We start from the raw sequence: 14,946 nt of genomic DNA, 5'->3' as shown, positions 1-14,946 counted from the left end.
AATTAATTGGTATAGTCAAGAGCCAATTTCGTTTGTTTTGGAGCGCACTACGAAACTCCCTTGAAAAAAAAATATAAGAAATAAAACAGTTTGTTAACATTAACAATCATTTATTCAAGAAAGAGATATTAAATATTAATGAAAAAAAGTTTATTACATTTTTATGAACTAAAACTTTTATATCTAGCAATTAATTAATTTACATAGTTTTGACTTACGTAAATACTTTTAATCCTTTTGTTTTAAAATATTGTCTTGATATATAAATCTTATTTCTCACCTTGTATTGTTGTTGTAAACAGTTGTTAGTACAAAATAATTCAAGATTAAAAATAAATATGTTAATTATTATCATTGATGATTAAATCCATATTAATCATCCATAAATGTTTTATTTAGTCGTGATAGCTTCGTCTTGGCGTTCCGCGTATCTAGGAAGTTACACTTGTACTTTAGATAATACCTAATACCTTAATACCTTATCTAAATTATATAAAAGGAAAAGGTGACGACTGACTGACTGACTGACTGATCTATCAACGCACAGCTCAAACTACGGGCGGATCAGGCGAAATTTGGCATGAGATAGCCTATTATGATGTAGGCATCCGCTAAGAAAGGATTTTTGAAATTCAACCTTATGGGGGTGAAATAGGGTTTGAAATTTGTGTAGTCCACGCGGACCAAGTCGCGAGCATAAGCTAGTACTGTATACAGGTGGGTATACCCTACCTAATTATTAGCCTTTGCTTCTCGATGGTCATATAAATTAAGTATAGTAAGTTCAAGTACGAAAAAAGTATGAAAATGTGAGAGCATTTCGCACATTTTGTGTAAGTAAAAGTAGGTATGTGAGTTAATGTATATTTTAGGTTAGTTATAAATAGGCACATTGTCTCTAAACTAGAATCTGATTTGGTTGTAATACGCCCATATCAATACTAAGTATTGTGTGTCTGCATACTTAATTAAAAAAATTATACTTACTAAATAGTTTCTTTATTCACATAATATATTATTTAATACATATATTTTGACAAGAAATGTCATAGCAAATTATTACCAGTATATATTAATTGTTTTCAAATGAAATATTTTTGTCGATACACAGGGGTATTAATAAATAACTAACATTATTAATCAAGTATTATATACAATTTTTCTAATAGAGGCGTATAATTAATAAAGTAACATACCTATCAGTCACTCAAACATCAAACAGATCGCCATTACGTTAGAGTGAACGAGAGTGCAGAAATTCATTGCTTGAACTTGAAACAGTACTACAACTACGTAGTATGTAGTACATGCTACGAGTGTGTACATCATAACCATACATTACGAAACGAAACTGCTGCCCGCGCCGCCCGCCCCCGCGCTTAAGACGACCCACGTCTGTTTCCGCCACACCCCAATACTCATACATGGTGTGGGCCACTGTAAGTCAAGCCTCGCGTGCCTCTTGTTTGAAGCCACTTCACTCTTGTTCACTCCGCTTATGTCTAGGTACTTTCCAAAGATATTTGACAAGTAAAATGCATTTGGTACTTTCTTATTTAGGGTTCCGTAATCCGTAACCGAAGGGTGGCAACGGGATCCAATTATTCTAAGCCTCGGATATCCGTCAGTCCGTTCGTCCGTCTGTCTGTCAGCGGACTGTATCTCGTGAACCGTTATAAGTAGAGAGTTGAAATTTTAACAGAAACAGAATTTCTATTGCCGCTATAACAAAAATAATAAAAATTTCAAAACAGCGGTATTAAAAGTGTTAATTCTTGTGCAATGCTACAGAACCCTTCGTGTGCGAGTCCGGCTCGCACTTGATCATTATCAAATATATGTATAAAAAAGCTAAATAAGAAAATATGAGGCCAGTGTAAGTCGAATCAGAAATCAACCCTTAGCAAAGATAGTTTTATACCACATTTTTTTTGAAACATAATACAATAAACTAGAGCTAGTAAATATATTACAATAAGATACCTACTTGTATGATTGCAGTTAGATCTAAACTACAATGCGACAAGGCTATCGTGGCTGGTGGCTAAAATTGGAACTAACCGTTGCCTTCCTTCATTCAAGTGCCAAGAGAGCCTTGTCTCGCACTGTACAAAATGTTAAAAAAATGAAACTGAAAACTTATACAAGAGTTTATTAACTTATAATCAGAGTCCATAATAATTTATCTTAAAAAGTTAACATGGCACATTACTCACTAAATAGATTTATAAGAAAGAAGTTTCAGAAAATTGTGTACCAGTTATTTACATTATTTATTTAAAAAGAGTTCGTCCGAAGCACTTATAATTTATCTTCACATCATGCATCGCTTCTCGCAGGTTAGAGTCCCGCTAGGGTTGTCTCACTACGGCGCCATTTGGCAGGGCAAAGTGCCGTTTGAGGAGTCTGCTAACAGAAAAAAGACTTACTACTTACTAGGTACCGATTTTAGATGCTGAGGTTCTCGTATCGTATTTACAATTCGTACCTACTGCAACGGTACAGTGTGGTGTTTTCATAGCGTTACCGATTCGTAGGTACGCGCAAGAAGTGGTTCAACAGATATTTTCTTGGTACCTAACTACTTGTTTTGTCATTTGTTTGAGTAGATACCTATAAGTTTTGGTTTTAGTTGAGTTCGCAACAATAGAAATATCTATAGTTCGCGCAGTTGACTATCATCAGTTCAGTTGTTTGATAGCAATCGGGGTATGAGGCGGGGGGACGCACTGCACCATCCGCACGTCACCGCGCTATCCCGCACCGGTTAGCGCGGGGGCTGTGCGGGTGCACGGGGCGTCCCCATCGCGATTGCCAATCTCAACCTGTCGCGTACATCACGAATTCTGTATAAGAAATTTCTACTTAGGTCAGTTGCATTATGTTATTGCGTAAAGTCTACTTTCCGAATCTGCTGTTCGATTTGGTCGTAGAGTCTTGGCGTAAGTAATGCCACAAACAATAAAAAAACTAACATCGCCTCAGAGAAATGAAAATATACTGCTAATGAGGTCGTGTACAGAAACTGATAAGTAGATACTGAATGCTCCTATAGTTAAGAAGATTTTGTCTTGGAATTTCTTCCAAGAAATATAACTTTATTTTGTTACATTTCACCGCAACCCTGGCATAAAATTCTAAAGAACGACAGTTTAAGCAAAAAACTTTGTGACAATAACAAATAATATATCAACCAACTTATAAGTCTTTTAAGGGTTCAAACAAGTTTAAAGTTGTAAAACTTAACATCAGCTAGATTTTCGTTTGCAATTATAAATTAACTAGCTTATGCTCGCGACCTTCGTCCGCGTGACTACACAAAGTTCAAACCCCTTTTTTCACCCCTTTAGAGGTTGAATTTCATAAATTCCTTTCTTAGCAGATGCCTAAGTCATAATACTATCTGCATGCAAAGTTTCAGCCCGATCCGTCCAGTAGTTTAAGCTTTGCGTTGATAGATCAGTCAGTCAGTCGGTCACCTTTTCCTTTTAGGTACATATATTTAGATGTTATGTAAATTAAAAGCGTTATTTAATATTAATTTATGAGTAAGCAAGTAGCTACTAAAAAGTGCTGATCATGAATTTAGAATTGTGTGCCGTTAATTTTATCAAAACCTTGATCAATTATTCTTATTTGAACCATACAAAAAATCGGTACCTACCGGGCAATAAATGAATGGTATACAAGTTCCGTAATAGACATGTAGTGTAGGTACCTAATCTTATACAATATTGAATGAGAAGGCTCAGTATCTTGTATAAGATGGAGGCACATAAAGAAATAATCGAGCTTTATTTATAACTTTTGAAAAACATTACAGGCTGAAATATAATAAGGACGTATTGTCGAATGTCGACCCGTCCGCGTCGGGTCTAGGAAAGGGTCGTCCTCGTCGTGATAGTAATGTTTACATATTTAAAAGGTTGTATAATTTACATAATAAGTAGGTAGCATGAACTAATAATGCACACCTAGGTATGGTCCGCGACAGGTCGAGATGACCATCGGGGTATGAGCCGGGGAATCGCCCCGCACACCCATACGTCACCCGCGCTCGCCCGCACCAGGTAAGCGCAAGGGCTGTGCCGGGTGTGTGTGTGGTGTTCCCTCCCCGATTGCCATCATCTCGATATGTCACCAACTACACTTTAATGCGCTAGGTAGATTATAGAAAGTCGGTACGCGACTTCGTCCGTGTAGATTTAGGTTTTTTAAGGATCCCGTGGAAACTTTGATTGTCCGGGATAAAAAAGTAGCTTGTATCCAAGTCTCAGTGCTTAGCTATCTATGTAGAAAATTGATGATGACTTTGTCCACGTGGATTTACCGGAACTCTTTGATTTTTCAGCACAAGTAGCCTATGTCCGTCCCCGGGATGTAAGCTATCTTTGTACTGTCTAAATCGGTTAAACGGATAAGCTGTAAAAAACTGGAAAAAGAAGAAAATAAAAAAAGAGTAGGTACCTACATGTCAGTAATTAAGTACTTAGTTACTCAATATTTTTTTAAACAAGAAATAAACCAAATGTCCTGAGTGCAAAAATCAAGTGCATAGACTGTGAAAAGAGTGAGGTGCAAACATAAAAATACTTAATATGAAAAATGAATACCGTTGGCGGGCAATGAGCGGGACAAATTGCTCCGCCTTTGCGAATGTCATGCTCGACTGAAGGACGACGCCTCGCGCGGCCTTTGGCTCACTGTAACAAAATATTCGCAATAGATAGGTACTTCTTCCGTTTAGATTTGATTATATCACTGTTTATCTGACTTGTTGATTTAAGTCTGTTTCTGAGACGGATGCAAACTCAGCCGATTATTCTTTTTATTATCACCCCTTCACAAAATCACTTAAACTTATTAGAACTATCTAAGCTGTCCAGAGTGACCGACATAGCCCAACGAATTAGCCAGCTGAAGTGGCAGTGGGCAGGCCACGTCTGCCGCAGAACGGATGGCCGCTGAGGCAGACATGTTCTGGAGTAGAGACCGCGTATCAGCAAGCGCAGTGTGGGACGACCTCCAACCCGCTGGACTGACGACCTTAAGAAGATAGCGGGAAGTGGGTGAATGAGGAAGGCGGAGGATTGTGTCCAGCTGTGGACGCAAACAGGCTGATTGATTGAAGCTGTTCAGCAACTCATTCTCAAGCTTTCTTATCATTTAAATCATCTTCGTGAAATCATACCTACCTAATATCGAAATACGGAAGGTAAATAGCTTGGTCTTTACCACCATGTTGTTATTTGCCCTAAGGTACATAAACTATTATCCAACCATTTATCTGAATAAACATGATAAATTACTACGAAATCCAAAGTTTTGTTTCCGTGTTTACATCAAAAATACCCTATCTTCAGAATGTTAACGTCAAAATCCGCCTATAAATTAATGATTCTAACAATATTAGGTATTTAACTTGGTTGTTACAATAATGTTTAACTTGTTTATTGTATCACTGGCTAAAAGCCATCACAGTTCGGCTTTTAGATACACTTATTAACTAACCACAATGAAATTATCTAGCTACCTCAGCTGCCAATACCACGTTCGTATCGTCCGCGTCGATCCATAATAACTAGTGGTCTGTTTGACTAAATGCATAAATATTTTATGTCTATTATTCTCTTATTATATTCACACGTGTAGTACGTAAACTGTTTTATGAATTTCAATAAAAGTTATTTTGCTGTACCCAAAAAAATGTTGCATCACACAAGCTTTTACAACTGAATAGAAATTCATAGAGCGTAGGCTTTTTTGTAATACGAATGAATCACTGAAAATGCAATCTGTATGGTTTTGATTCGTATAGGTATATAGGGGCTTTGTGTCCATAAAAAATATTTACACACCATAATATATTCATAATATGATACACATCCGGCGTACGGAAGGGCCGACAAAAAAGTCAAGTTCTTTTCATTAATTTGTTTTGAGGGAGGGAACAAAAATGCTGTTAAGTATAATAATATAATATTTCAACGCTTACGCCGTGCAAGAGTACGTGCCTACCTAGTCGTGCACTCATCATCATCATGATCAACCCATCGCCGGCTCACTACAGAGCGCGGGTCTCATCTCAGAGTGAGAAGGGTTTTGGCCATAGTCTACCACGCTGGCCATGTGCGGATTGGTCGACTTCACACACCTTTGAGAACATATCGAGAACTCTTAGGCATGCAGGTTTCCTCACGATGTTTCCCTTCACCGTTAAAGCAAGTGATATTTAATTACTTAAAACGCACATAACTCCGAAAAGTTAGAGGTGCGTGCCCGGGATCGAACCCCCGACCTCCGATTAGAAGGCGGACGTCCTAACCACTAGGCTAGTCGTGCACTGGCTGGCTTATATTGCTTTGTATGAAATACTTCATGTTAGACCGCGCGTGGATTATAATTTGCGGTGTAACTTTGAAACTCCACATTTTTACAGAAACATGACAAACCACAAGTGACGCTAAAGTGCGCTTGAACGTGCCTACAAAATACCAAACAACATTTGAATGGAATGTACTGGGAAGCGCACTAGGTTTACTTCTCTAATTAAAACTTATTGTTTGTAGAATTCAATGCGGGTTTTCACCCTTCGGCGGTTACGCACTCATCCGATCCGAGTCCGTGAAAATACGTTCCGAAGTAGTCATAGAACTATGTATTTGTATAGTGGCGCTTATGACATAGGTATGACATAGATATTTTGTACTCATATCCGTATTTTCACGGATTCGGATCGGATGAGTGCGTGATCGTAGTCTAAAGAATAAGAAAGCCCACCTATATAAAACTGGAGCGGGATAGTTAGTTTGTCCCAAATATTTTAAGGAATCATTCCTTGTGCTGAATAGAACATTTCGCACATTTAATTCTAGTAACTAGTAGATTCGTTGTTTTAGTAAGTCTACTAGTTTTTACTAGAATTATACTTTCACATTTTCATAGCTGTGCTCTATAATTTACCCACGCATGTTTTTGAAAACGTCGGCACGTAAAATAACTTTGAATTTATAAAAGGCTCTTCTAACAAAAGGACCTGAACAAAAGGTCTGTCGCGGGGACTTGTTGTTTATACCTCTTTGTGGAAAATTCTAGATTACAAATTTAGAGGTTTTGTCTGTACAACGCGCTTAAAAATTTAGTCTACGTAGAAACATGATTTTAATTTAATCTGATTGTGTGTAAAGGCTTTTATTAGATACGTAACATAAAAAAAAATCTTCTCTAAAATGAATCGCTAAATGTGTTGCTGATCGCAATGATTTAAGTAATTAATTTAATGTAAACAGTAATTCTCGATAATATATAAGTGAACTGTTGTGTTCTTTATTGAGAAATAAATGTCTTTAAACCGAAACCTCGAGAACGGCTGAACCGATTTCGCTAATTCTTTTTTCATAATATTCCTTGAAGTACAAGGATGGTTCTTACGGAGAGAAAAATTTAAAAAATTTGAATCGACTGTTAGGCGGTACGAAGTTTGCCGAGGCAGCCAGTTATATTATAAAAAAAAGGAGTTTCGAGTTTATGAGTAAGTACTACATCACAATAATAGTAAACTGTGTTAATATTTTTCGTAAATAAATAAATATAAAATAATATCAAAGTTAATAATGGACAGTTTATGCGGCCAGAGAAGCCAGGCATAGTAGGCAGTGAGCAGAACACTAATGAATTTTGAACGCGTCTATCAACAGAGATAGATCATAGAAGTCAAAACACCTAACACCGTAGGGCGATTGTCTAAAACCTGCATCAATCATTATTACAATCTCAATTGTTCTGATTGGCTGAATTTGTGCGATTCTTGTTGCAACAATGCATTGTGTCCAATAGTGAGCGAGCATTAACCAATCAGAGATGATTACGATCGTGACATTGTAGCTGTCAAACAACCGCGGAAGGGCCACCGGTCTCGGCAAGACAACCTGTCAACCTGAACTGAACTTACTTAAAGCTTATTTCACACTAAAGGCCTCATTTAGTGATACCACCTCGGCTCTCAAATGGACTTCCGCGGAGGCTTTATTTTTAATCATAGAAAGTTGATGTAATAAATAATGTCCAAACAAATTTATTTATAAAGTATTTCAAAAGCGAAATAGGTACGAGTAAACAACCAATTAAAATTAAAAATACGCCCCTTAATAAATTAAGCAAGCCTTTTAGAAAATCTACCACACGGCGGCTGTGTAAAATATCATTATATTTTAATGCCAGCCTTTGTTTCGCGGTATAAAATTAGTATTACCTACCGTACCTTTTGCCCTTGGAATTAGTGACGGTGAAGACTAGACAGTGTATTTAATAATAGGTACCTATAAGTCATCTTATTTTCAATTCATTAAACAAAGAGAACATAATAGTAGTAAGTAGGCAAGGAATTTTAGGCAATCACCTACCAGTTACCAATTTCAATAATTCCTTTTTGTCAGCCTCTTTTACGTTAGTATTTTCTTTCCATCTTGATTTTTTGTTCGAAATGATTTAATCCATTTGAACAATAACTAAGTTTTCTCCACCATCTCGCTTAAAAATTAAAAATGCTTTTTTTAAAGTCAAAGCTATTTAATGTATCAAAATAAATAAATAAAGCCATGAATAGGTATTAAAAGCTTGAGGCGTTTTCCAAAAATATTCGAATAGTTTGTTTCATATTATGGTCGATACGGACGCCTCATTATTTATCCACGGGGACGAAATCGAGGAAAAAGCAAGTTTACTTGTAGGTACATTCGAATGAAGGTAATTAATTTTAGGCGGGCTTTTCATGGATTTCAAAGCAAATCTGTTTGATTTAGTAATCCAGTGGAACCTTAATTAATATTTTGCTAGGCTATGTAGTTCGTCGCTCAAATAGAAATTATCGGTGTTTCTCTGATTTATTATATTATTATTAATATTTTTAAATAAGCCAATTTCACCAAGTACTTAATCCCCGTTTAGCTTAACATTGCAATGCTTTCCCTTTTTGGCAGATGACATACGCGATTTTCAAAAAGGAGGGATACAAAGGAAACGTGAAACGAAAAAAGTGAATTTAGAAAGTTTTAGCATTATAATGTGGCTAATTCCTTTGTACACAATCTCTAAACTAAACTAAAATATCACGTCTAAATCTATTGCTATCCCTTTCATAATGTTGCTTGCGGAAAAGGAAAGCACTAGATTTAGACCTGTTAATTTAGTTTAGTTTAGAGATTGTGTACTAGAGAATCGGCCCCATTACGTTCACATAAAAATATAAGAAAACAATTTGATTAGGTTTTACTGTTTGCACATTAAATTTTATTATTTAAAGAGTGGAATAAAAAATAAATATGAGTTCAAACAAGTACGTGGTATTAATTGTTGGTATTAGGTATAATAGAATAAATCGAGCGAAGCCGCAAGCGGTACCTACTAGTATCTACCTAAATAATGATTTAATCACCTAGTACCTAAATAATAATTACTAATTGCTAAAACATTGCTATAGTTAGTACCTACGTAATATGCTAGTTAGGGCTGAATACTGAAAGCGTGAAACGTATCGGTGCAATGCACAGTAAGCAGGGGCAAAGAGAAACACGTGTCCTGTTTCTCTTTGCCTTTGCTTATTGCAATTTTCTAAATTGTTACAAAGGAAATTGAATTTCATCTTTATTTCGCGCCTTGAACACTTAAATCCCATGCAATGTTTCCGAAGCTTTTGCACTGAGCGTCCTGAATGATATTGTATTTTGATTTTATTTTGCAGTGCGCGGCAGAAAATATTGTACATTGACCTTTAGAAAAAGATAGCGGTTTTGTAAAGCGTTGTCTCTGTAGTTGAGACCAACAAAATGTCTCACTACCTGTGTGACAAGTATCGAAATCTCATAAGGTCGATTTACAATATTAATTCTTGCCGGTACATACGAGTATATGGGTTTTGTTCAAAGACCTTAAGGAATGATTACTTCCTACATCCATAGCTGACTGGCCTAAGCAAAGCAATCCTCAACAATACTTAAAGTGCTTAGTCCAAACTCATGGCTACTGCTTAGCTACTTTACGGGACAGTCTACCTAAATTAATTGTCCAAAGAAAGAAAGAATGAAAGAAAAAACATTTAAATGTATTAATTGAAGCCAAAGATTAAATATCAAAAATCAGAGCCATAAAACATTTAAGATTCTAGCTGGCCTTACAACTTAATATGATAAGTATGATTAGATAACATAAATTGTGTGATATAAATAAAAGCTATATTTCTGCTCAGATTTACAATTAAATTATCATACACTAGCTTATGCTTTCTTAGTGGATGCCTACGTCATAATAAGTATCTGTATGCCAAATTTCAACCCGATCGGGCTATACTCGGATATTACGATATTTATATAATATTATGTAGACTAGGTACCTGCTTAGTAGGTAACACAAAAAATAATCGGTCTTGAAAATATATTACTATATTATCTGGCATGTGTGCTTTTAAATGCAGATAAGTCAAGGTTTTCCAGGAAGAAAATCGTTGGAAAACCAATCAGGATCCAATTTGCCCAACGGCATTATATACTAATCTAGCAAGAGAACGCTTACCGGAGAAGGATTTATTCATCTCGAATTGTTTTGTCAAGTTGTTTGGCGTCGTCGTCTTCGAAGCTCTCCACCAGCAAATTACTAGCTTGAAGTATAACCTAAACCTGGATATAAACACTAATATTAGAAGGTTTAATTATTAGATTATGTTAAGTTATTAGGTAGATATTATCTTAAAAAATGTCTTACTTTCAAATCTGTTAATGGAATAAATGAATTAAACAAAATGGGCTTATCCTGAGTTTAACGTAAAAGTTTCCATTGTAGACATATATACCTACTATAGTATAGGTATAATTTTAGTTAAGGATAAAAATCAGATCTTCATTTCCCGTGGGAAATAAAAAACATGACGCTTGATCGATGCAAGATTTTAGTACCTATCATCTGAACCTTCGAAATTACACTTTTTTTGCGATAATAACCTACTATAGTCTATAATATTATATAATACGTCACCGCCCGATGCCTACGTTAATAGATATTTAGAGACTAGTGAAGTTTTAATTAATTACAGTTAATTTAAATAACCTAATTAAAAAAGGATAATTTGATAATAATTTGGAGAGATCAGTAGAAGTACTCGTAGATGTATCGAAAATTAAAAATTACATCTTTAAAAATCCTTTCAAATATTTCAAACCATAGCACTTTAAACGTAGAGACTGCGTCAGCAATGAGTTTTTTCACGCCACATCCCAGCTAAAGGTATACATTTTACATGCCTACACACAAACATAATAATATGTTATTTGATTTACTTACTTGTTACTCATCCAGTAATAAATGAGGGGGTTAATCATAGAATTAGCCATAGCCAGCCAGTAGAATCCTAGATAGACGTGCTGAGCAAACGGTGAAGATGCCAGCGCTTGGTGGTGGTACACCAGCACGAAGTACGCGTGGTATGGCAGCCAGCAAAGCGCGAACACCATGATCACTAGAACAAACATTCTCACCACCTACAAAAAAAAATAGTTTATAAAAAATTGTTCATGATCCATCCATTTATTCCATATCCATACTTATTATAAATGCGAAAGTGTGTCTGTCTGTCTGTCTGCTAGCTTTTCACAGCCCAACTGTTCAACCGATTTTGATGAAATTTGGAACAGAGTTAGCTAATATCCCGGGAAAGGACAAAGGCTACTTTTTTATCCCGGAAAATTAAACTTTCCATGGGATTTTCAAAAAACCAAAATCCACGCGGATGAAGTCGCTGGCATCATCTAGTGAATCAATAAATCAAAACCTATAGAGTACTTCCGTTGAACTAGAATTATGAAAGAAGTAAGGTCTCACAGCACAAGTAAAGGAAAAAATCTGGAACAGACCTGTAGTAACTTATTGGTATTTTTTTTTTGTGCGTTTATAAACTTACAATTTGGTAGATATTATATTTAATTTCTGTGTAGCAGTTATGGTTATTTTCAAACTGGCAGAGCAGACGAAGAGATGGACAGACGGACAGGCGGCCAGATGAACTGACGGACTGACGAAACTATAATGGTTCCTTGTTTTACTATGGAACCCTAAAAAAGTGATTGAGAAGAAATACGATAAAAATATAAGTATCGCATAATGATGAACATGTTATAGAACTGCATTAAAACCCACTCGCTCTTATGAAGGACGCCTCACTAAAAGGCTTCACACATAAATCCCACCCACTTAAAGGGCCCAAATGGATGAGCGTGACCATGCAATTTTTTTCCTTATAAAAGAATTGGCGGCTTTCAAAATAACACAATATTTCGCAAACATTTTGCAGATTATTCCTACAGGACGGATAACACGTACCTATGTTATCACTTATTAGTAAAAAATATTGTAAGTATATAGGTTGAGATCGCCATCGGGGTATGAGGCGGGGGACGCCCCGCACACCCGCAAGTCACCCGCGCTCGCCCGCACCGGGTTAGCACGGGAGCGGCTGTGCGCGGCGTTCGCTCCCTGATTGCCATCTCGACCTGTCGCGTACTGCACTATCTTAAGACTCCTCTTATTTCCACTTAAATAGGCTACATCGTTACATATTTATGTAGTTTTAAAATGTAGATAGATACCAGTAAGAGTAACGTGTAAAAATAATAATTTTATATCTACTCGTTAGTAGTGAAAACTATAATTTATGGGCACACTTGTCTTCAAATTCTAACTTATGACTCTCACATAGCATTATGGGCCACTCAATACCCATCTGGCATACTAGTGAAGGCCTCTTATCTATAGATAGTATCTATAACGAGAATGCCTATTATTATATCAACGTCTAGCTCATAACACTGGATCTTGAGATTTTGCACGTAGACCTTTCTTTATAATCCTATTTCTAAAATTCTAGCGAGTTTTTTAAAATAGTTGATCCATGTTGACAAAATCGTGGACATCAGCTAGTGTAGTAAGTGTACCTATACAAAGAAATGGGTCTGGCTACAAGTTAAATATCATAAATTTTGAGCTTATAAGGGTCGAGAAGGTACGAGTTGGTACCAAATTGTGTTTTATTTGAAGAGAAAATCGTGAAATTTTTATTAATTTGTCTGAATGTAATTATTACAAAATGCCCTTGACCATAAGTACCTACCTATATCTAGGACTTTTACAAATACTAAATTGAGAAGATTCACTTAAATCGTTTAGTAGTCCCTATATAAAACTAGAATGTCGTGAGCGGCTGAAAGGGCGTCCCCATTTATCGCCTTCTTGAGTAGGTATATGAGTATTCTCTAAAAGTTAGTAATTGGTGATCCATCAACATCAGAAAGACTTAGGTATATAGCGCCTCTTAGATTCAGAGAAGGGTCTAAAGATGTCTTATTATATATTTTATTGTAATGATTTAACGATACCTATCCTACGACCTACATATTATTAACAACTTTAACTATGAAAGTATTTTTCGTTCGATGCTTTAGATAATATTTATAAGACGTCTATTTCGTCAAAATATCCTAGAGCGGAAATGAAAGTAAATTTATTACGATATTATTATACCGAACACGATCGCGTTTCCGCCTTATCAAGTGTTTTATTAATAGGCCCATAACTGTTTTAATTTAAATAAGTAAATCTTGAAACCCCGTGGTGTAAATCTTTTGGAATTATTTTTTGGTTGCATGATAAGGAAAATTTTTTGAGGAAAGGAAAGAAATACTTAAGTGGTCTATGTAGTATCTAGTAGCTCAATGTTTTAATCTGGACATATCTGAGCCAATCTGGAACATGAAACCCCATAAAACTGTAATAAGAGTCGTAATGGATTTAGTTTTTCTTACATGTTCGAGAAATATCCGACGAAAATCCTGCTAACGAAAGGGATTCGGATTTCGGGCGTAAAGCCGTGCTGCAACTGTCTTCATAATATCCCTTTTTCTTATCAGGGTAAACCAGACCAGAAAGAAACTAACTGGAAGTACAGCAACGAGGATGGTTATTTTGACGACCTTTTTGGCGTCTTTCTATGCTACGAACTATATTAGTTTTAAATCTAAATTCTGAATGATGGGCGCCTAGTTAGCGCCTTTATTTTTTTTTCCTTGTGGCTGTTGATCATACATGCCTATCTACTAATGTCTTCTTTTTTATTATATTCTTTTATATTAGTAATCCGATAGTAGGTATGTCTGTTTGGTATTTCTTCAGGTGAGCTATATGATCGATTTGAAAGGATATAGGATAAACCGGGATTGTTTTGAAACAAACTTTCATTGCCTGTTGAACTCCCCTAGGGGATGCAAAATTTCTGCTCCTAGACCCATTGCGTTCTCTGTCAGTCAACCAATGTTTGAGTTTTATGAAGTAAAATGGCGACTCGATGTTCTCGAAATGAGGATTGAAATTCATTTTACCTTAACCTTTATTTGTGAGCCTTGAACATTACTAGAATGGTCAAACATCGGAAATGATGTGAATCCAACTGTAAATGGATGACCGAAGTAAAATACATTTCTGGGCTAGCGTGCGTGGAAACAGAATATCGACTTACAATATTTGAACACTGCCTAATGATTAGGAATACCTACTTATTATGTGGACACTGCTGTCTTTGCTGCCGACTTTGTTTGCTTATAAATAACTAGATGATGCCCGCGACTTCATCCGCGTGGATTTAGGTTTGTAAAAATCCCATGGGAACTTTTTGATTTTCCGGGATAAACAGTAGCCTATGTCCTTCCCCGGGGTGTAAGCTAACTCTGTACCAAATTTCATCAAAATCGGTTAAACTGTTGGGCCGTGAAAAGCTAGCAGACAGACAGGCAGACAGACAGACAAACACACTTTCGCATTTATAATATTAGTATGGATAATTTATATATAAAGTAACTAACTGGTTACTTTTTAGGGTTCCGTACCTCAAAAGGAAAAACGGAACCCTTA

General features: G+C 36.1%; 1 protein-coding gene across 5 annotated transcripts in view; it reads right to left on the bottom strand.

Moving 5' to 3' along the window:
* Window positions 1-1,108: 1,108 nt before the first annotated feature.
* LOC117985779 (tachykinin-like peptides receptor 86C) overlaps window positions 1,109-14,946 on the bottom strand; it is a 60,666-nt gene continuing 46,828 nt past the window's right edge. For 4 of the 5 annotated variants that reach the window (XM_069501640.1, XM_069501642.1, XM_069501639.1 and 1 more), the window contains exons 8-11: window positions 11,332-11,528; window positions 10,567-10,670; window positions 4,614-4,703; window positions 1,109-2,409 (exon numbers count right to left, since the gene is read on the bottom strand). In XM_069501640.1, coding sequence (XP_069357741.1) covers window positions 4,660-4,703; window positions 10,567-10,670; window positions 11,332-11,528 — 345 coding nt within the window. In that variant the 3' untranslated portion in view covers window positions 1,109-2,409; window positions 4,614-4,659. The remainder of the gene's footprint in view (window positions 2,410-4,613; window positions 4,704-10,566; window positions 10,671-11,331; window positions 11,529-14,946) is intronic. The other variant, XM_034972574.2, reaches the window with a different exon arrangement.

The sequence above is a fragment of the Maniola hyperantus genome, chromosome 10 (genome assembly GCF_902806685.2).
Source record: "Maniola hyperantus chromosome 10, iAphHyp1.2, whole genome shotgun sequence".
Lineage (NCBI taxonomy): Eukaryota > Metazoa > Arthropoda > Insecta > Lepidoptera > Nymphalidae > Maniola > Maniola hyperantus.
The sequence above is the reverse complement of the archived record's forward strand: the minus strand, read 5'-3'. Positions and strand labels throughout refer to the sequence as shown.